At 47.3% G+C, this 22,272-nt stretch overlaps 3 protein-coding genes across 3 annotated transcripts in view; 1 reads left to right on the top strand and 2 right to left on the bottom strand.

The window, feature by feature from the left end:
* The first annotated feature begins 1,869 nt into the window (after positions 1 to 1,869).
* LOC101724720 (FRAT2, WNT signaling pathway regulator) lies at positions 1,870 to 4,825 on the top strand. The gene has a single exon (XM_004838585.4). The coding sequence runs from the start codon at positions 1,984 to 1,986 to the stop codon at positions 2,986 to 2,988; it is 1,005 nt and encodes a 334-aa protein (XP_004838642.3). The 5' UTR covers positions 1,870 to 1,983; the 3' UTR covers positions 2,989 to 4,825.
* A 1,665-nt stretch (positions 4,826 to 6,490) lies between these two features.
* LOC101724371 (FRAT1, WNT signaling pathway regulator) overlaps positions 6,491 to 22,272 on the bottom strand; it is a 28,471-nt gene continuing 12,689 nt past the window's right edge. The window contains 5 exon segments of the mRNA XM_087185060.1: positions 6,491 to 6,545; positions 6,547 to 6,652; positions 6,655 to 6,759; positions 6,762 to 6,818; positions 6,821 to 11,593. Coding sequence (XP_087041186.1) covers positions 6,491 to 6,545; positions 6,547 to 6,652; positions 6,655 to 6,759; positions 6,762 to 6,818; positions 6,821 to 6,863 — 366 coding nt within the window. The 5' untranslated portion in view covers positions 6,864 to 11,593.
* On the bottom strand, positions 12,643 to 16,833 carry LOC147825674 (proto-oncogene FRAT1-like). The gene is given in 2 exon segments (XM_087185059.1): positions 12,643 to 15,891; positions 15,893 to 16,833. Coding segments are annotated over 2 exon segments (834 nt in total). The 5' UTR covers positions 16,643 to 16,833; the 3' UTR covers positions 12,643 to 15,807.

Raw genomic sequence — 22,272 nt, 5'->3', positions numbered from 1 at the left:
TACAACCTGCTCAGGGTTCTTTTGATTCTGAGACTGAGAGAAATATTCCCAGCCCCACCCAGTCTTCAAAACCACTGGTTTAACCAGAAACTGGGAACTCACAAGACAGAACATCTGTGTACACTACCCACACACCTCTGTCCTGGTGAGGAAATACAGCTTTGGCCAGCAAGCTTTCTGGAAAAAAAATGTCTTTAAAAATTTCATCTCATCTCCTTGCACCAAAGGACAAAATTAATCCCAGATGGATTTGAAAAAAAAAAAAAATCAAGGCATTAGAAAAACCTAAGGAAGGGCCAAGGACTTAGCTCAGTGGCACTGTGCCTGCCTGGCAAGCACAAGGTCCTGAGTTCAATCCCCATACCAAAAAAAAAAAAAAGAAAAGAAAAACCTAAAGAAAATAAGACTGAATATTTAATAATGCTCTACAGGCAATGAGATTTTAAATTTAGGATCCTGTAGAAGTCTCAAAGGGATTTATAGATTTAATTACATTAAATTTGTTAAGTTTTACTGGTGGTAGTGGTAGGAGTCAGGTGTTGGTAGCACATACCTGTAATTCCAGCACTCAAGAGAGTGAGACAGGAGGATTATGAGTTTAAGGCCAGCCTGGACTACACTGTGACACTGTCTCAAAACAAAAAAAACAAGCACAAAGCCAACAAAAAACCTTAAGTATCTTTTGTAGTAAAACACGCACAATTTACCAAGAACAAAGTAAAGTTGGTTAAGAAACATTTAGAGGGCTGGGGAGTTAGCTCAGTGGTTCCGCCACCTGCCTTGCAAGTGCAAGGTCCCAAGTTCAATCTCTGGTACCAAAAAAAAAAAAAAAACCAACCCAAAGAAACATTTAGAAAATTACTCACTCTAAAATAAAAAAATATGCAAACTGAAAGAAGATACAATTTCACCTGCGAAATTAGCAAAAACTTTCTTTCAATAATACTCTAGTTCTAGTGAAGGTGCAGTGAATGTATGCCACATGTTAATGAGAATACTTTTACCTAATTCTTTTTTTTTTTTTTTTTTGGTACCAGAGATCGAACTCAGGACCTTGCGCTTGCAAGGCAGGCGCTGGAACCACTGAGCTAAATCCCTGGCGATAACTTTTACCTAATTCTTGGAAAGTAATTTCATATGTTTATCAAAAACTTGAAAATATCTTTATCTTTGACCTACAAGTCCACTCCTGTGACTATGGTCTAAGGAAAGAATCATAAATATGGAAGTTTTATGGACAAAAATGTTAGTCACACACTTATTTACAACAGTAAAATTAGGCAAACAACAGCGGTAAAGGAATTTGAACAATTCAAAGATTTAGTGGAAATTTACATAATCATGCAAAATGTTTTCAAAGTGCATGCAGTAACAAAAAAGGCGCTGATGATGTAATGCAAAGTAAAAAGTGTGTTAACACTGCATGCATGGCTGTTGTATATTTTTATAGGAAAAAGGCTGGAGAAAAAAATTCAAGGAAAAAATATTTAACATGTTTGAGTCCTATGATTATGAGAAAAATTTCCAATCCCTGTATTTCTAGTTGAATTAAAAAAAAAAAAAAAAAAAAAAAAAGCCAACTCTTCAGCCAGGCAGTGGAGCTTCTTTTTCTTTCCATGCTTAAAGGCCGCGGGAGACGGAAGGCTCAGAGACCCCACCTCTGTCATATCCCGCCTCCTTAAGTGTCCCTACTCTGCGCAATTCACCCTCCTTTCCCTGGCCCCATCTCCGCACGCCCCGCCGGCCGGCCCACCCATCCCCCCGCAGGGCCGGGGACTCCTGCCCGCTGGGACCCGGGCGGCTGACACGTGGGGAGAGAATCAGCGCCCGCAGGGAGGGGTTGGGGGTGTGGATGGGTGTGTCCGAACTGGAAGAAACCAACGCTGGCCTTCACGGGGGGTGGGGTGGGTGTTTTTTCGTGCCTCTTGTGGGACGTGGTCAGGGTGAAAGCTGTACCCACGCCCAGGATCCCATCATGGACAAATGATGAACACACATCCGCAAAAGCAGCGGTTGCGACCTTACGGTGCCCACGACGCCCTGCCTCGGAGTCGCCTCGCGTTCTCGTGGCCCTCCTGGCCCAGCGCGGTGGAACGGCCCGCGCGACGTCACCCATTGTTTACAAATCTACCCGAGCCGGCAGGATTCCGGCAACCCGGCTGCAGGCGCGCCGTGCGAGTACTCTCCGCCCCGGCTCCCGCGTCCCTGGCGCCGGCCCCGGATCCGGCCCGCCTGCCACCTCCGCCACGGTCCGCCCGACTCGCGGGCAGCCAGGCCGCCACCGTCGCGCGCCAGGGTCCCAGGTGCCCGGGCCAGGGGGCCATGCCGTGCCGGAGGGAGGAGGAAGAGGAAGCAGGCGAGGAAGCGGAGGGGGAGGAGGAGGAGGGCAGCTTCCTTCTGCTGGAGCAGTCGGTGACGCTGGGCGGCTCGGGAGAGGTGGACCGGCTGGTGGCCCAGATCGGCGAGACGCTGCAGCTGGACGCGGCGCGCGACAGCCCCGCCTCCCCGCGTGTGCCCCCGGGGCCGCCGCTGCAGCCCCCGCGACCCCCGGCGGTGTCTCTGAGGGTGCCGCCCGCGCCGGCCGAGGTGGGGAGCCCGGCGCCCCCGGGGGCCCTGCGCTGTGCGCTCGGGGACCGCGGCCGGGTGCGCGGCCGAGCTGCGCCCTACTGCGTGGCGGAGCTCGCCGCAGGCCCCAGTGTGCTGCCCCGGCCTTGCCGGCGAGGATGGCTCCGGGGCGCTGTTACTTCTCGGCGCCTGGAACAGCGACGGTGGGCCCAGGCTGGCGCCCGCGCCGGCGGCGACGACGACCCGCACCAGCTCCTGCAGCAGCTCGTAGTGTCCGGAAACCTCATCAAGGAGGCGGTGCGGAGGCTCCAGCGAGCCGTCGCAGCAGTTGCAGCCACCAGCCCCACGAGTGCCCCTGGACCCGGAGGCGCCCGCAGTGGACCAGATCCCGTCGCCGTGCAGACCTCGGGTGCAGTTCTCTGACCCTGGCCTCCCAGAATAGGAGGACGCCACCGAGGAGACCCTGCAGCGTTCTTGCCTCTGTCAACCCAGGGTTGAAGCTGCTGTCTCTGCCCTGGGGCAGTGCAGGCTGTGGAAAGATGCCTGGGGAGAGACCTCAGGCCGAGAAGTTAACGGCCCGGCAAAGTTGCCAGACCAAGCTTAAAGCTTGGAGAAATGCACGGGCCAGAACGTGTTCTTTCCTCATGTGAGAACTTCCCCGGCCACCCAAAGCCAAGAACCCGGGGACTTACTGGGGGAGCTGTGGCAGCTACTCGCATGGACTTGTACCTGACTGACTTAGCCCCTTGGGCCTCGTTTGCTTGGATTGTTTAAAGATGGCTTGCAGCCATAGGGGCGGGAATCACGAGGGCTTTCTAAAAATCCTTGAAAATTAGTGATAATGCTTAAATTTTCTCATTATTTTCCGGTGCAGGAGCCTACTGAAGACGGTGCTACAATTGATGTGCAAACTAGTTCTGGGGTGAAGAATGTAAAAACTTGGCGGTGGGTGGGTTGCCATCGCCCCGTTTCTCCCACTTAATGAGCAGCTGGTGGAGAGGGAGACAGGAACTCCTGTGGGGAGACAGGCTGGGTGGTGGAGCATTTTGAAGATGGGGAATGTTGAATTCGAATATGCACTCTTAAATGGTTTGACCTTGCCACCTTTGGTTGAAGGTCACATTTGCTGTAAGTGGGAGGCTGGGAAGACTCCCTAGAACTAAGCCTGGGTGTCTTTTTCTCTTGCTCCAAGAAGAGCCCTGTCTGCTTTGCCACCACTTGCAGTCTCCCAAGGACACACAGGCTAAGAGGGACATAGGGGGAGGTTGCTTTTTCTGGGCTTTCCTTTTTCCAGAACTCCTCCTCCTCCTGCTAGGCAGGCCACTCTTGGCCATGCCTCCAGCTTTCTCAGAAACCTTGTCCTCCCAGCTGTTCTTTCTTACTTCTGATCTCTGTAGGGTTGGATGGGAGCCCTGGACACTTTTCTCCTTTTACTGGGCCTTTGGTTCCTCACTCGAAGTTTGTTCTCTCCTGTTGTGCCAGCTTTTCTTTGTGAGTGACTGAAACTGTGATTCTCCAGGAGGAGAAACCGCTGGCTTTACCCTTGTGAAACTTGACGGCTCTTTAGTTAGGTGCCACCCCTAAACTTTAAGGTAGCTAAACCAATTTTTTAAAGATTCAATGGCTTGTTCATCCTCCAGGTGTAGCTATTGATGTATACTTCGCACCGGAGTGTCTGAATTGTGGTGGTCCTAATTTATAGGATTTTTTTTTTTTTGGTACTGGGGATCGAACTTGGGTCCTTGCGCTTGCGAGGCAGGCAGCAGAACCACTGAGCTAAATCCCCGGCCCTAAGATTTCTTAATTAAAAATGTCTGCTAAATAAATTTGGTGGTTTTTGTTTTTGGGTATTTTTTGGCACATGGTTTGGCTTTTTGGTGGAAGATGGGGGAGGGAAAGAAGCAGAGAAGGCATACCCTTAATAATGAAGAGTGCACTTGGAGTGTTTAAGGGGACTTGGGCAAATGGTTGAGGCCAGTGCCACATAGCACTGAATCAGTAGAGCAGCAGTATTTGAGTTCTGGGCTGAGGTTCCACACATTCAAAAAATTAAGTCCAGCCGCTAAAGTTTGACTGCTAGGTGAGCTGCCATTCCCTTTGTGGAAAGAACATATTCCAGAAACACTTCCTGGGCTAGAAGGCAAAGAGGTGCTGTATCTGGTGGGAGGTAGGCTTTTATCCGGATTTCTTTTTGTGAAGCACAGAGAGGACATGGGCAAAACCAGTCTGTTTTCTTGTTTGAGACTGAGCCATTGAGCTGTGTGGCCTGGGGGGGGGGGGGGGTTTAAAGTGATTTATTTGGTAATTGTAAAATGGCTTGGTTTGAGCAGAGGGATTAGATTTAACCTCTTGGGCAGTCCCCTTCTCATTCTCTGCCTCCTGTTCCTGGGCGAGAGTCCTGGTGAGCTTCTGTCTACTTCCTGCTTTGCCCTTCTTTTATTTTTGCGGAACTGGGGTTCGAACTCAGGACCTTGTGCTTTCGAGGCAGGCCCAGTGCCACTGAGCTAAATCTCCAGCCCCCTTTTCCTTTTTTGTTTTTTGTTTTTTGTTTTGTTGAGACAGTCTTGCTAGTCCACGCTGGCTTCAAACTCCAAGGTCCTCCTTCCTTGGCCTTCTGAGTGCTGGGATTACAATCTTGGCTTTTTCAAGGAAAGCATCCCTGGTGCTACCCAGCCTCACTAACCAGGCCCCTGTGGCAGGAACCCCTCATGCTCAGCACCCTGAGCTAGTTCTCTGTAACATGGGCCTGATGCATACCTGCTGCTCACCAGCTGTATCATAGTAGGCAAGTTTCTGCCCTGAGCCTTTCCTCTGCTTTATAAAACACTAATATTGTACCTAAGCTACTTGGGAGGGTAAAATAAGGACTTGAGGTATCTAGGAAACTTAAGGACTCAAAATGCAACTGCTAATTGTTGGTATCACCACGTGGATTTATGTGCCATGAGGTAGGCCTCGTTTTAATTTTGTAGACAAGGACAGTGAGGCCTAGGCCCATAAGTGATATGCTTGAAGTTACCACTTTTTTTCCCCCTATGTAGTTCAGGTGGTCTTGAACTCATTGTGTAACCCAGGCTGGCCTTCTCCTGCCTTGGTTTCCTTAGTACTGGGATTACAGGTGTGCCCCCACAACATCTGGTTGTCTTGTCATAATTTTCTCCCTGTTGGATCTGTTCCAAAGACCATCCTTCATATCTTGACCCACTGATACTTAACGGTAGCATCTCCAGTCTCAAACTATTTGTGCATGAACCATATATATGCAAGTTTTGGGGGTCAGGGATGAGACAAGGTTTGAGACATCCTGGTAGGAACCATAGTAGGTTTGAGGCCTGAGACCTTTGTGTAAGGAAATGGAAGCTGCATAAGAGGCACAAATAACGAGAAGCATATGGCTGCTTCCTGGAACCTTGAGTCCTCTGTAAGATGAGGACAGGGCTGAAAGAGAAATCCCACTCTGCAGATATCCCAGGAGTCTGCAGTCTGGCCAGAGGAGCACTCAGAATGAAATGGGAATGGTGACTGCCGCCAAGGAGAAAAGATCCACAGGACCTGAGAAGCCTGGTAGAGAAGGAAAGGGAACAGCCTTGGCTTGGGCAGTCACCTGGAGGGGCACATTTCATGAGATATTAGGATTTGGTGATAGTCCAGGCGCTGACCTCAAGGCTTTTAAGTTGATCCTCTTTCCTTCTCTCTAAGGCTGTCCACACCTCTTTTCTTTGGGTCGGGGAGTGAGGTTGAAACATTTATCTCATGGTAGCTGTGTACTATGGTACAAGGAGCAATCATGGCTCCAATAATTTCCCTCTAGATTCTAACGATGTTCTAGAAATAGATTTGTCAGTTTGGTCCTCCACACATGGCAGGAGGGAAGTGGATGGAAAAAGCATTGTGGTCCACCCTTCTGTCACTTGTAGATTTTTTGTTAAGCACAGCTCTTATCTACCAGTTCCTCAGGTTAAAACTATAAGCAGATCTTCATCCTTCACGGAATCACTGCCGTGAATAATGTTCCTGCCAAGTTGGATGTAAAAGTCCCTGAACATCACTCAGCTTCTCTTCATATTTAATACCTCCCAGACCATGTCGCCCCTGGCCCTGAGAGTATGGATTTTGCCAGGCTACCAAAGAATGGATGGGCCTTCAAGTCAGTGTAGTGTTGAAGGTCTTCATAATCCTGCATGAATTTCAAATAAGACAGACTCCCTTCTACTCAGAACACTTCATGATCTTTCCCACAAGACCCTGCTGGACCCTTTTGGGTTGACAGTGATGAAAGTGCACTCATTGCTGGTCATGGTCCTCTCCAGCTGCTTGGGCTTTAGCTCACATTCATTTCTTCACAGTCTCCTGCTCTTGCTACTGATCTAGCCATATGCATAGGCTGTACAGTCCCTAGTCCTTGACCTGGGCCTGGGCAAATGTGTCTGTTTCAAAGCAAAGGTCATATCCATGGTGCTGCAACTTGGGATAGCCTGTTCCTAGTATTCAGCTCAGAAATGACTTTGGCTAGGATATCCCTAACTCCTTGGAATGGATGGGTGGCACTGAACTGGGGGTGTGGGCAAGTGCAGTTGAGATAACTCTATCTTGTAATGGGGCCAGTGCCCAAGTTCCCCTGATAACATTCTGTGTCAAGGCGAGCAGGACCAGATCAATAGGGAAGTGCCAAGAAGTTTGGGGTATGTGTAGTGGTGGGAGTGTTGGTGGGGAGTATTGGTGAAGAGATTCATATGGGAAGTTACAGGGATAGCAGATTGGCATATCATACATGACTAGGAGTTGGAGAGAGATTGGGGCTGATGATAAAGATTTGGTAGTTAAAGCTAAGAGGGCCAGGTAGAGCCTGCAAGAGCCTGGCAGGTGGGCAAAAATAGTAACACTAGCTAATGTACTTAGAACTGCCATGTGCCAGGCTCTGTCCTCAGCACTTATCAAAGACTAGCTCATCGGTTCTCAGTGGGAAGAAGAAGAGAATACACAAAAGGAGAAAGACAGAAAGGAAAACTGTAGGGTGAACTGTGGTGGTGGTGAGGGGTATGAGTGCGTCAGCCATGTGCATGCACATACACATTCAGCTATGTCTGTGTTCTGTCTATATATGTTCCTTGTGATCTGGCTACAGTGGTCCAAGGCATACATAATCAGGTCTGCTCAGGGGCTTTTGTTCTTTTGTTCTTTCTTTTTTCTTTTTTTGGTACCAGGGATTGAACTCGGGACTTTGCTTTCAAGTCAGGTAGCAGAACCATCATTGTCTTTTTTGAACCCTGAAGTTAATTTAACTTTCTTTTATCAGAATCATTAAGTAGTGTGTTCTGTCCTCAACCTAGCTAAAGAAAGGTGCTAAATAGGGTGCATCTGTGGAAAGGGGTTTGTGACTTCAGTATCTGGAGATTTTCAGGAAAACCTAGGAAACTATTTTTCACCAGTATTAGTCTGTAGCATCCAATTAGCGAGACCCTGTTTCAAAACAAAAAATTTGAAAAGGTTTGGGTACTGTACATAGCTCAAGGTGAAGGCCCTGGGTTCAATTCCCAGGAGAGGGGGAGAGGGAGGAGAAAGGAGAGAGGAAAGGAAAGGAAGGAAGGAAGAAAGAAACAAAGGAAAGAGAAACAAGGAAAGAAAGGAAAGAGAAAGAAGAAAGGAAAGAAAGGAAGGAAGAAAGGGAAAAAGAAAGAAAGAAAAAGAAAAGAAAGAGCAAGCCAGCACCAGACAGATACAGGGCAAAGGTAGCTTTTGCTTTTTTTTTTTTAACCCACCCAAATCAATAACTTAAATAAACAGCCTTAACAGCCTATCCATTAGGGATTGTGAATTTACCTCCTGAGTCAGTTAACAACTGATAAGTGGAAGCAGTAAACAAACTTCTTGGTATCAGTTTTAGTTTTCATTACATTCATAAGAAAGGCGCTGCCACCCCAAACATGAAGGTCACACAAGGTTGCTTCACTTGCTCTTCTCTCAGGTCCTGGGCCTCTCAGTGGTAGGACAGGTTGTCACATAGGGCCCTGTCATGTGAGACATGCACACCTCCAGCCCCCTAACCCTGGCCCTACTCTTCAAACCTTCCCAGACTGGGGACCCTATTCCTACCTTCTCTAAGATCGTGGTCTTTCACAGTATCTTCCCTTACATCCCTTCCTATCCTCTATGTGGATGTGGACAAGCACGGATCTTTGGTAGCTAAGTAAATCCTTCCCTTAGCCCTATTTTCCCTTTTTAAATTACTTTAAAATTTATTATTATTCTGAGCTGCACTTAAAAAATTTATTATTATTAATTAGTATTTTTTGGCAGTACTGAGGATTGAACTCACACAGGCCAGGTAAACACTCTACTATTGTGCTATAACCCCAGCCCTTTTATTTTATTTATTTTTTTATTTATTTCTTGGTACCGGGGATCAAACTCAGGTCCTTGTGCTTGCGCAGCAGGTGGCAAAACCACTGAGCTAAATCCCTGGCCCTCCCAGCCCTTTTATTTTAAAACAGAGTTTTGCTAAGTTACCCGGGCTGACTTTGAACTTGCAACCCTCTTGCCTCAGCCTCTGGAGTAACTGAGATTACAAGGATGTGCCACACCATGCCTGACTGTTTTGCTTTTTTATTTACTTATTTTGTGATATTGGGGACCAAACCTAGGCCCCCTAGACAAGGGATTATGCTAGACAAGGGTTCTACCACTGACCTACACCCTCAGACCTCTGTTGTCCCTTTTTAGCAGGTGTCCTTCCCTTCCCATCTTCCGAGTTTTAGGCACTGAACTCATCATCTCTGTTCCAAGTACCCCATTCCCTTAGCCTCTGCTAGTCTGTTGAAACTGCCCCATTTGTTTGCTCTGCAAATATTTACTCAATGCCAATACCTAGGTATTGTTATTATGCAGCTATGTTTCAGACAGTAGCCTAAGCATTTTTTACTAGCATTACCTCAATGATTCCTCACAACAGCCTTATGAGATAGGGACTTTTATTATTATAGACCTTTGCAGTGGGGATCCGTGAGGTTGGAGAAGTGAAGAAACCTGTCTATGGTTACAGGAAGAAGCTCTAAAGGAAGGAGCCAGGCAGTCTGGCTCCAGAGTCCACATTTTATGGCCACACAACACAGTACTGAAGCCTGTGGGTTTTCTTTTCAAAATGTCTCTGTTGTCTTTTCCTCTCTCTTCCCAGCCAGGCCTTTATTGCCTGCTTCCTGGATGCTGTATCAGCCAGCCATGGATCTGCCTGCCCATAAATGTTCCCCCTCAACCCTAGTGCATTCCCCAACACCATGTGGCCTGACAATCTGCCTGAAACATCCTCTTCATCTTGTCATTCCTCTGCCATCAAAGAATATATAATCTCTTTGGGAAGAAGACATGCACATATGAGCCCCTGAGATAATTCTATAATGATAATAAATAAAATGAAGAGGGAAAACAAAATGAACTCAAAGGTCATTTCTTGTGAAAAAAAACTGCACCATTTTCTCAGTACAAATTATTGACAGGAGTGGACCAGGCAGAAAAGTTGAATTTCAGCTGAGCATGGAAATTGAATTAGAAGAGGATAGGTTTTCTAATAGGAAATGGGGGTCTAAAGATCTGTGGCCCCAGGCTGCCCTCCTTGTACACCCTACCTTTTGTGATATTCCTCCTGCCCCTACTCCACAGCTTCCAACCCTGAGCTGCTTTCCAGATCTGGTTCAAAGGTAACTTCCACCCCTTCTCCTTTCTTCCTCCTGCAGCACTAGGGATTAAGCCCAGGGCTTTTGTACTAAGCTACATCTCCAGCCCTTTTTAGCTTTTATTTTGAGACTGGGTCTCACAGTAAATTGCTAATTTGCCCAGGCTGGCCTTGGACTTGCCTTCCTGAGTGCTAAGATTACAGGTACATGCCACAGTGCAAGGCTTCATTTTCTCCTTGAATCTCTTCTAGACTGTTTCTTCCTTTAAGTTTTCTTTAACATTTACCTGTGCAACTGGAGTGCCTGGTAAGACTCTGGTATGACCTTCAGAGGAAACAGGTTTGTGCTTTTTTTTTTTGGTACCGGGGATTGAACTCGGGACCTTTCGCTTGCGAGGCAGGCGCTGGAACCACTGAGCTAAATCGCCGGCCCAGGTTTGTGCTTTTTAAGAAACAGATTAGGGGGTTGATGCACTCCTGTAAAGCATCTACTCAGGAGGCTGAGGCAGGAGAATCCCATGTTCAAAGCCAGCCTGGGCAATTTAGCGAAGACCTTGTCTCTAAATTAATTAATTAATTAATTAAGGTCTAGGGATATAGCTCAAAGGTAGAGTATTTGCTTAGAATGTGGGAGACCCTGGGTACATGTCTCAGCACAAACACATAAAAAAACCCCAACAACTGCATAAAACATCCACAAAATATAATATATTAAAGAAGTCATTAAGAGGCAGCGTCAACAAAAGACTCAAAGACTCCGAGTAGTGACCTTAATGCAATAGCTTTCGGAGCTTTCAGGAACAATGTTTTATTATTTGCTTTCCATAAAATATCTAATCTTCACACCATTCTTTCAGGTGGGCTCTATACTTAACCCTTTTGCAGATGAATCGAGATTGCTGAGCTTATGTATCCTGTCCCAGATTGCACAGCTAGCAATGGAAGGCTGCTGCAGAGCCCTGGTTCTTGTCTCTTATGTCTTCTGGGAAACACTGTTCTATGCAGGCCATTTGTTCTCCTTGCAGTTATGGATGGAAACACTGTACAGGAGAGTTTTTCCCTTTTGCCTGCATCAGCTTTTGTGGTGTTCAGATGGAGTGCACCTCCAAGTGGAAACCTCTCTGGATTTCCATCCTAAATGAGGCAGTAGCACAAGACTGCTGAAGCCCGAGCTCTCCCAGGGCTGACATTCTGTGATTACTGAGCATTGGTGGAAAAAGGGGGAGCTAATTGAGTGAGTTAGTAATTTGGTTGCCAAGGTAACACTTTCCTGATTGGAAGAAAGGGATCACAGGGTTCAACACAGACTTTGCTGGATAGGAAAGTGGTTTCTGATCTTCCCTCCATGTTTCTGCTTCTGAGCTGGAAAAAGAAAGAGAAATAATAATAATAATAATAATAATAATAATAATTTTAAAAGGATAAAAATTGAATCCAAATGTTGTAAAATTTATGCCTAATTTAGAATGAAATTTTGGGATGGCAGACTCTTGAGTCCTCTATAAGGTGTGGCATTCTTTTCTCCAAATCACTTGTTATTTGCCAATTGATCTATTTGTTTATCTATTTATCGGTGCCAGGAATTGAACTCAGGGACTCATGCTTGCCAGGCATATTTTGTTCTTGCCAAGCTTATTTCTGTTTTCTTTTTAAATTATTTTTTTTCCCAGTACCGGGAATCAAACTCAGGACCTTGTGCTTGTCAGCCAGGCACAGACAGTGCTGCTGAGCTACATCCCTGGCCCTCTGTTTATTTTTATTTTATTTAATTGGTAGCTCTGGTCTTTTATCTCACCCAGACCTTTTCTTTCTTTCTTTTTTTTTTTTTTTTGGCCTGCTGTCTTCATTTTATGAGAAAATGGTTATAGCATACCTGGCATTTCCTAGCCCAGTCTAGGCACCTAGGGCAGAGTTTTCCAGGATCACCAATTTGGGCAAATGCAAAGGTGTCATTCACATTATAGTCTACATGCAGAGTTGTGCAATGAACAGTGTTGGACAATGTCCTAAGCCAGTTGTGGTGGCACAGAGCCTGTAATCCCAGCAGTCTGGAGGCTGAAGCAGGAGGATCACTGAATCAGTCTGGAGTTGAAGCCCAGACTGAACTGCATCCTGAGACCTTGTCTGTCAAAGAAAGAAAGAAAAAGAAAGAAAAAAGAAAGAAAGAAAACAAAAGAAGGGAGCCCATGGACCTGGATTCTGGACTCTGCTAGAGCTCTGACTTCATAAATGACTGACTAGTCAGTCACTTTGCCCTGCACAATTTTTCCACTTATAAAATGGTCCAATATGGCTGGGGTAGTCGGGTTCAGTGTAGAATACTTGCTTAGCATGCATGAGGCCCTCATTTTGATCCCCAGTAAACACACACACACACACACACACACACACACACACACACACAGAGCCTATTAATTTTTTAAAAACCATTTATGTAAAGTCTGATTTATGCCAAGAAAAGGATCTTGGAATGAACAGTAAAACTTGCAGAAATGTTTAAAAAGATGAATAGCTATAGGATTAGAGTGAGTTTCAAGTGCCTTATAACTAGTAGCTATTGGTTTTTTGCAGTTTTCCTTTTTCAAGAGGACGGTACTGCACTGCACGAGCCCTAAGGTTGAGTCTAGCCTTGGCATTCTTATTGTTATCTATCTGAAGCCAGCACAGTCAGTGCAGTGGCACTGAATCATGGCCAGTTGGGGGTGGAGAGACCTTGGAGACCCTTCCACAGTTGAGTATCCTGGCTGAGAAGCCCAGGACTACTCCTATGCCAGGGAAGTCAGCTCCTGACCATTTTTCTCAGAACCTCAGCCCCTGGAGCTAGAAGCCCATTACCCTGCTGGAGGCCTCTTCTTTTATTTTTATTTTTTTGGTACCGGGGATCAAACTCGGGACCTTCTGCTTTCGAGGCAGGAGGCAGAACCACTGAGCTAAATCCCCAGCTGCAGGCCCCTTCTTCATCCTATATTAGAGCCTTTGTAATCACCCTTCCCTTGGTGGGAAAGCCTGGACTGAGCTGCTCACAGCCATTTCTGGGCAGGTGATGGGAAATGGCTGGCTTAGTGTGTTCTGGAGGTACTCCTCAGAGACCGTCAGCATCTATGTATTTGAGACATCGAGGGAAAAAGGGAGTTAGATGATCAGGACTTGAAATCATAGAGCATTCATTTCAGAAGGCAATTTTGGGATCATGGTTCACCCCATTTCATGAGAAATTGAGGACCTAGTCACTTAGCTACTCAGGGGCAGTTGGGGAAAAGGCAGGGACTAATACTGTTCATCTAGGTGCCCACCAGTCATCATGCACCCTTTGTCTCATCACCTCTGTTGTTACCCCTGTGAGCTTAAGCAACTTGTCCAAGATTCCTTCTCCATCTAATAAGTTGATTTGAGCACTGGGTACCCTTTCTGTTACCCAGCCTAGCTCTTTCCATCAGAGAACAGACTGAAGTAACAGTACTGAGGAGTAGAGATGTGCTGTTGTGTTCTTGCTGGGACAGAATAGTAGTAAATGTGCCAAAGGCAAAGAGGGAGGAGTCCTCTAATAAACTCCCAGTCACCTTTCCCACCACCAGGCCTGCATCTCAAACAGCCCTTTGACCAATTGTCCATTTAATGGCCACAGTAGAGAGGGAAAAAGTGCTAAGCCTACTGGTCTGCAGCAGCAGACAAATCTGATCTTTTGCTAATAGAGGCAGCTTCATACCCAATGCCATCTCTGACTAGTAATCCAAAAGCCTTGGCGGTTTTGGTGAATGGGATTGGTCCAAAACCTGACCTCACTCTCATTTAATTTCATGCCAGCACCGATACACACCCAGCTGGGCAGACCTCGTCTAACTAGTGAGCTGCTCACACAAAGGCGCTCTAATTACCATCCGCAGACCAGGCTGACAGGGATTTCAAGAGTTTTCATGTTTATGGAGATCAGAGAAATGTGTTCTGTACATATTTCCCACTGGTAGCAAGTACAAAACAAACAAAAAACCCAACACATTTATTTCAAAACAAGTATTTCAGTTAAGTTAAAATCCTATAATCAGGATAGCCACAATTCCAGACACTCCGGTGCGAAGTGTAGATATGTCAATAACCACATCTGGATGCTGAACAAGCCACTGACTATAAAACTAAACAACAAAACGGTCTTAGCACCCTCAGAGTGAGTGAACAGTGTTCCAAGCACTTCACCGCGTTCACAATGGCAAAGCCTGCACTTTCTCCATTTGGAGGGTCACATTTTCTACTCGGTTTCCTTCACTTACAAAGGCGAGCTGGCACGGCTGGGGGAGGGGCTGACGGAGGAAATCAACTCCGTCTATCCAGGGAATTGCAGCTGTTATTGCAAACGGCCCGGGAGAGCCCAGTATAAGCTGCTGTGAGTGGATGTGGGTCCCTGGAGTGACCGTCACGTGGCACCTCCATACCCCCAGACCCCGCCTGGCCCCCGGAATCGCCAGCGCCCACCCGCTTGAGTAGGGCAGCAGAGCTGAGAGGGACCTGGGCCACATCTCTGCACATTCTCAGTGAAAGCCTGGAGGTTGGCCAGGGGCGGAGGCACCCGCGGGAAGCACAAGCGCTGGTCACGTCTCGTCTCCCCACTCAAGGTGGCAGCAGCGCGCGCGTCCTCAAGAGACTCCAGCATTTACAGGACGGGCTTTTCTCCAGGCACCAGCACACCGGGTTAGGGTCCCTAATGCAACCCACAGTGCGCACCTAGGAAAAGGTGACCTTGAACACGAGAAGGGGCGGGTGGGCTGCGGAAACAGACTTTGGAAAGGATGGAGGGTTCACTCCAGGCCTCACGAGCCGGCACCCCTCGCAGCCGCCTCCCACCCTCCCCATGTTGTGCTGCTGTCCCTCCCAGTACTCTGAAAACCGCAATCAGTTACAAACACAGGGCAGGGAAAAAGGTTACTCCTATTTAACCCCAGGAGAGTACTTTTCGTAGTACCGCATGTCCTATATTAAAAACTAACATCCCCGGGCCGGGGATTTAGCTCAGTGGTTCCGTTGCCTGCCTTGCAAGCGCAAGGACCCGAGTTCAATCCCCGGTACCAAAAAAAAAAAAAAAAAAATTAACATCCCCAAAGCCTGGAGGTGGGTTTTTAAAGTGTCGCAAATTTTCAAGTCTGGAAGTTGGGGTGCTCCCTGAAATTATCGTCTGCTCATATTCCCCTCTCCCAAATGGATCAGGAACCAGCCTGAACAGGTAAAGCAAGTAACAGGGACCATCCTCCGTTCTGACTCTTGGCGATCTTGAATAGCTTGGACCGTGGCCACGTGGTCACCGGGCTGGCGCGGAGAGGCTGCGCGGCCAGGTCGGGTCACGCCAAATAAGGAGTCTTACTGACTGTGAGCTTGGAGTGCGCTCCGTAAAATCTACCTTAAATAGGGGTATCCGGTTCTGGATTGGCCATCTTCGACCTCAGTTTTACGTGAAAAATTCGCGATTTTTTTGGTTCCCCATCTTAGCTTATTTTCCACCCCCACCCCCCCACCCCCCGCTTCCAAAGTGCTAGTTCTCCACCTGTCTGAGCAGGGTTGCAGGCTTCGGGGAACCCCCTGCTCTCCAGTCATAGGTTGAAGCGGTGGCCGCCCTGGGCGTTAGCTGCCAGGGACAAGAACGCTGTCCCCAGTTCTGAGCTGCGCCCTCCTTCCGGACGGACCAGGGTCACTGCAGGCCGCGCGAGGGCTTCGAGGAGAGGGGGGCTCATGCACCGGGGCCGACAGAGGCCCGAGGAGGGGGCCTTGGGGAAGCTTTGCTTGTAGCTGCAGCCGTCGCGAGTGCAGCCTCCGCACTGCCTCTTTGATGAGGTTTCCCGAGAGCACGAGCTGCTGCAGGAGCCGGTGCGGATCGTCGTCGCCGGCGCGGGTTTCAGGCTGGGATCCGCGTCGCGGCTGCGGGCGGCGGGACGCGGCAGCATTGCGGAGCCATCCTCGCCGGCACGGGCCGGACAGCGGCTGAGAGATGCCTTGCTTGCCAGCTCCCGGAGGCCCATCGAGGCCGGGAGGAGGCGGCAGTGGGGACAGCGCAGTGGGGCCTGCAGCAAGCTCTGCCACGCAGTAGGGCGCAGCTCGGCCGCGGACCCAGCCGCGGTCCCCGAGCGCACAGCGCAGGGCCCCCGGGGGCGCCGGGCTCCCCACCTCGGCCGACACGGGCGGCAGCCTCAGAGACACCGCCGGGGGTCGCGGGGGCTGCAGCGGCGGCCCCGGGGGCACACGCGGGGAGGCGGGGCTGTCGCGCGCCGCGTCCAGCTGCAGCGTCTCGCCGATCTGGGCCACCAGCCGGTCCACCTCTCCCGAGCCGCCCAGCGTCACCGACTGCTCCAGCAGAAGGAAGCTGCCCTCCTCCTCCTCCCCCTCCGCTTCCTCGCCTGCTTCCTCTTCCTCCTCCCTCCGGCACGGCATGGCCCCCTGGCCCGGGCACCTGGGACCCTGGCGCGCGACGGTGGCGGCCTGGCTGCCCGCGAGTCGGGCGGACCGTGGCGGAGGTGGCAGGCGGGCCGGATCCGGGGCCGGCGCCAGGGACGCGGGAGCCGGGGCGGAGAGTACTCGCACGGCGCGCCTGCAGCCGGGTTGCCGGAATCCTGCCGGCTCGGGTAGATTTGTAAACAATGGGTGACGTCGCGCGGGCCGTTCCACCGGTCTGGGCCGGGGGATGCTGTGCCCTTGAGGGGCGGGGCTCCTGCAAAGCTAGAGTCGGGAATGAGCTGGCTGCTTCTGAGCTGCCAGTGTAAGTAGACCTGCTGTTCCCGGTGGGCGTACGGAGGAGCTAATCCCGGCTCTCTCAGACCAGCGCGATTGGCATTCCGGAAGATGCACACCCCGGTGGACTCCGTTGGTTTCTTCCACACACAGGCTAGACACACACACTCCCACCTACCCTTCCTCTGCTCACATCTACTTGTCTGGTTTTAGAATTTGCTTTTGAGGTCAGGGTTCCAGCATGAGGCGATGGTAGAAAGGAGAGGGAGTCAGGCTGAGAGTCTGCTGACAGGGATGGAAAGGAAGAAGAGGACTCTGTCGTGCGGTGAGGATGGCCGAGTTGGAAATGGCAACGAAAGGCCACAGATGACTGTTTCTTGATTGGAAGCCGGGGCAGGAGACGGCCGGCCGGAACTGGGAATGGCATTACTGCACCGGTTGCTGGTCTTGGGAAGGGCTGTGAGCTGGAAAGTTTTTAAAGAATGCCTCAGCCCAATAGGAGAAGGTCCCCTCCGAGGGGTTAGTGTGAGAAGAAAACTATGCCATGACTACTTTTAACCCTTCAAGATACCTCTATTGAGGGCCAGGGATTTAGCTCAGTGGTTCTGCTTCCTGCCTCGCAAGCAGAAGGACCCAAGTTCAATCCCTGGTACCAAAAAAAAAAAAAAAAAAAAAAGAATTGAAGATACCCCTATTGATTTAATGGTTAACCAAGACTTCGCTTTTTATGTTTAGTTATTTATTTATTTTTGGGTGTTTTGAGACAGAGTCTCATCATGTAGTTCAGGCTGGTCTCGAACTCGCGTTGACCCTCTTGCCTTTGCCTCCCGAGTGCTGGGATTACAGGCGTGTGCCACCCCACTCTATTTATTCATTTTTATCCTATTAAATTTTTTTGTGGTGTGGTGCCAGGAACCAAACCAGGGGCTCCTGTGGGATGGACAAGTGTTCTACTACTTAGGGTCTCCCTAAATTGCCCAGAATGGTTTTGGATTTATGATCCTCTTTCTGCCCTCCACAGAAATTGGGATTGCAAAGATGTGCCGCTGGGCTAGGCTTTAATACTGCATTTTCATTAAAAGGAAAGGGGGCAGAAAATGATCCTTTAATGTCCAGATACATTGGAGCCTTTCTTCATTCAAAATCCTCCCTGCCTCGAAAGAGCAAGGACCTAAATTCAATCCCCGGTTAAAAAAAAAAAAAAAGAAAAAGAAAAAAAATCCAAAGCCCAACAGGCATAATTTCCAAAGGCTATCTATACTTTGTTTAATTTTTTTTTTTTTGGTACCAGGGGTCAAACTCGGGTGCTTGTGCTTGCGAGACAGGTGGCGGAACCACTGTGCTAAATCCCCAGCCCCTATCTATACTTGTGGATAGACTTTTGGTGGATCATTTTAAACCAACCAGGGATTCAACAGGATGTTGAACAACTGTAGTCACAGCTACTCTGGAGGCTATTTGAGCCTAGGTGTTCATGGCTGGCCTGGCCAATAGAAATGTCAACTCGAAAAATACAAGATAATAAAAGCCAACTAGGGGAGAGATATTATCAGAGTGATGGAGACACCATATTTACTAAAAATCGTTGAATGTATATACATGAATTAATTTTTTGATATATAAATTATACATTGATAAAATCATTTTAGGGCTAGAGATGTAGTTTAGTGGTAAATTGCTTGTCAGGCACATGTGAGGTTTGGATTCTATCCACAGAATTATAACAATAATAATGATAATAATTGCAAAGTTTTTTTTTAAGTTAAGGATGAAAATAATTAGTAGCAGCTTAGAATTTGTTCTTTTATTCTTTGGCTCAAAATTGTGAGCTGCATACATTGCTGTATACATGAAAAATGAAAAAATGATACAGCTGCTTTGGAAAAAGTTCTTACTAAGTTGCCCAGGCTGACCTTAAACTTGTGATCCTCTTGCCTCAGCCTCCTGAGTAGCTGGGGTTACAGGCATGTACCTCTGTGCCTGACTGATGCTAGCAGCTTTATTAAAAAAAAGCCAAAAGCTGGAAACAGCCCAAGTGTCATCAACAAGTGGATGCATAAACAACCTAAGGTACCTTCATGCCACGATGATGACAATACAATTCAGGAACAAAAAATCTTGAATATTGCTATACTTAGAATTGTGAGTGAAGCCCAAAAAGAAAATGCTAAGTGAAAGAAACCAGAGAAAAGAGAATATACCATATGATTCTGTTTATATAAAATTCTAGAACAGACAAGTAATTTACAGTGGGGAAAATAATCAGACTGATTGACTTTGGAGAGAGCGGGGCAAGGTCCAGCTGACTCTTGGAGACAGGAGGGAGAATTAGGTGATGGTGGTGATATTCTATATCTCCATATCTTGATGTGGGTTTCACAGTTATACACATGTTAAAACACATCAAATGACATGTTTTAGAATTCACTGTTAATTTTACATGAAAAGTAAAAACTGTAAAATATAGAATTCCACTTCATAACAGGCATTGGAGATGAGCTTACAGATGAGATGTACTGATGCTTGCAGTTTACTCTGAAATACACAAAAATGTGAGATGGAGTAATAATATAGACAGAAGGATGGTGAGACAGGTAGATAGGTGGTAAAAAAATGTGAAGTAAAATGTTGATCTATAATATGACCCATCAATTCCACTCCTACGTGTTTCCCTGGTAGAATTAAAAACATGTTCACACAAAAACTTGTATACAAATGCTTACAGCAGCATTATTCTAGTGCCTAAAAATAGAAACAACCCAAATGTCCATCAGCTGATGAATAGATGAATAAAATGTTATATACTCATGCAATGTATTATTATCCACCATAAAAAGGAAGGAAGTTTTAATATGTGGTTCAATATGGATAAACTTGGAAACAAAGGAAGTCAGCCATAAATGGCAACATATGATTTCATTTATATGAAATGTGGAGAATAGACAAATCCATAGAGACAGAAAGTACATTAGTGGTTGCCAGGGGATGGGAGGAGAAGGGAATTAGTTGAGAACTAATTAGAAGGGAAGCGTTAATGGGTATGGGTTTTCTTTTTAGGGTGATAAAAATATTCTGGAAGTAGTGGTAATGTTTGAACAATATAATGAATATACTAAAAACCATTTAAGTGTACATTTTAAAATAATGAGTTTTATGTTATAAAAAGTATCTTTCAACTTTTAAAGTCCTAAGAAGTCTAATGATAGAATTTAGGTGGCAACAGGTTGTTCATTGTTACATTTTTTTTATTTTTGTTGTTGTTGTTGCTTTTTGAGGCAGGGTCTCGCTATGTAGTTCAGGCTAGCCTTGAACTCACTGCGATCCTCCTGGCTCAGCCTCCTGAGTACTTGATTTTCTTGACTGCTAAAATTTTCACAATGAATAATTCCAGCACTTGGGTGGCTGAGGCAAGAGAATCTCAGGAGTTCGAGGCCAGTCTGGGCTACACAGTGAGTTCAAGGCCAGCCTAAACTACATAGTGAGACTCTATCCCCAAAAAACCAAAATGATTTTTGCAATGAAATATTAGGATCATTATGGTTCAAAAAAGGGGGGTATTAATTTAGTGACATCCTTTAATGCTGGCCAGGGCAGAAAGGGCTCTGACCAGCCATTTAGAAGGAAGGGAGAGGAAGAGGGGGAATGTGTCCACCTGATGCAAAGATGGCAGGTACCCAGCAGGGAACATGTGTGGCCTCACACTCTAGCAAGGGTGTATTAGCATTTGCTGCAGATTGACTCTGTTCTTCCTCACAATGGAAGATTTCACACTGTATGGTGTCACTGCTGCTGCACTCTGCAAAGCTAGCCACAGTGCTGAGTGCGGAGCCTGGGAATCAACAAGGCAGACTCGGTCATTTTTTTCTGCCAGTTGGTTTCCCAGACACTGAGGTGCTGGAACTGGGCTGTTTGAGGAGTAGGGATTTGTACTGAGAGAATTTAAGAGATGAGGGGATTCCATCTGAGATGCTTTAAACACTTCTTAGTAGAGCAGGTAAGGAAGGGGTGGAAGGCAGAAGATAGAATGTCTGGAAGTTACTCACTGGCCTGGGTCAAGGAGATGCTAGAGCAGTTGGATCTAGAACCCAGCAATTAAAATGACCAGATGGCTTTGGTACTGACATCAATGCAGGAGTGTGGAATATTTTGCTGTTTATAGAAGGAGAAAGGACTAAAGGTTGAGAATGCAGTTCAGGGGATCCAGCCCAAGGCGGGAGATTTTGTATACAGTTGAATAGCTCCCCACTTCCCCCAGTTCCTATCAACAGGGAACCTGTAAATGTGACCACTATTAGGAAATAGGATCTTTGCAGAGGTAATCAAATTGAGGTCATGCTGGATAAGGATGGGCCTTAATGGTATGCTTGTAAAACAAGGAAAATTTGGACCCAGAGGCACATAAGGAGAACACTGAGAACACCATGTGGTGACAGAGGCAGAGACTGGATTTATGGTACAGCAAACCAAGAACACAGAAGACAAAGAAAAAGAAGCAAGTTGTCCTTTTTTTTTTTTCCTGTTACAGCTCAGGCTGGCAGGATTGAGAGCCTCTGTGATGGAGGTGGAGTCAGGCTAGGCATAGCCAGTTTGCTCTTAGAACGGGAATCAAGAATGAAGAGATGGCTGGGTGTGGTCGTGCATGCCTATAATCCCAATACTTGGGAGGTCGAGGCAGGAAGATCATCGAGAATTTGAGGCCAGCCTGAGCTACATAATGAGTTCAAGGTTAGCCTGAACTACATAGTGAGACCCTGTCTCAAAAAAAAAGAAAACAAAACAACCAAAAAAAAAAAAAATGAGATGGAGCTGGGCATGGTGGCACATGCCTGTAATCTCAGCTACATTAGAGGCTTGGGGACGAGGACTGCCAAATCCAAGGCCAGCCTAGGCAAGTTGATGAGACTCTGTCTCAAAATAAAAAGGGGCTGGGGTATAGCTCAGTGGTAGAGCAGTTGTGCAACATGGGTGAGGCCCTTGATTCAGTCTCTAATAGAGAGAGAGAGACAGACAGAGACAGAGAGACAGAGAGACAGACACAGACAGAATAAAGAAATGAAAAGACAAAGGATCATAAATCCCTCATGGTTCATTGATCTAGTTTAAAATGGCTGCAGAGGGACCACATTTCAGTTAGGATGACCCATATAGACTGAAGCAGGTAGTACTTCCACTTCCAAATGGGTGGCAGGCAGAGTGACTGGTTGTAGGTGTTGTGGAGGAGCCTCTCCAATGGGCTTTTTTGTGACCATCTGGACCCCTGAGACAGCTGCAGTACAGACAGAGTTCTAAGTTAGGAAACACATAGTTGGGTAACCTGATTTAGTATATGTTTT

This window comes from Heterocephalus glaber, unplaced genomic scaffold, assembly GCF_053883595.1.
Source record: "Heterocephalus glaber isolate CG9 unplaced genomic scaffold, H.glaber_assembly_v1.0 deba00001497, whole genome shotgun sequence".
Classification (NCBI taxonomy): Eukaryota; Metazoa; Chordata; class Mammalia; order Rodentia; family Bathyergidae; genus Heterocephalus; species Heterocephalus glaber.
The sequence above is the reverse complement of the archived record's forward strand: the minus strand, read 5'-3'. Positions and strand labels throughout refer to the sequence as shown.

Coding starts and splice junctions, on each gene's coding strand:
- LOC101724720 (XM_004838585.4), top strand. CDS start 1,984: ATGATGAACACACATCCGCAAAAGCAGCGGTTGCGACCTTACGGTGCC.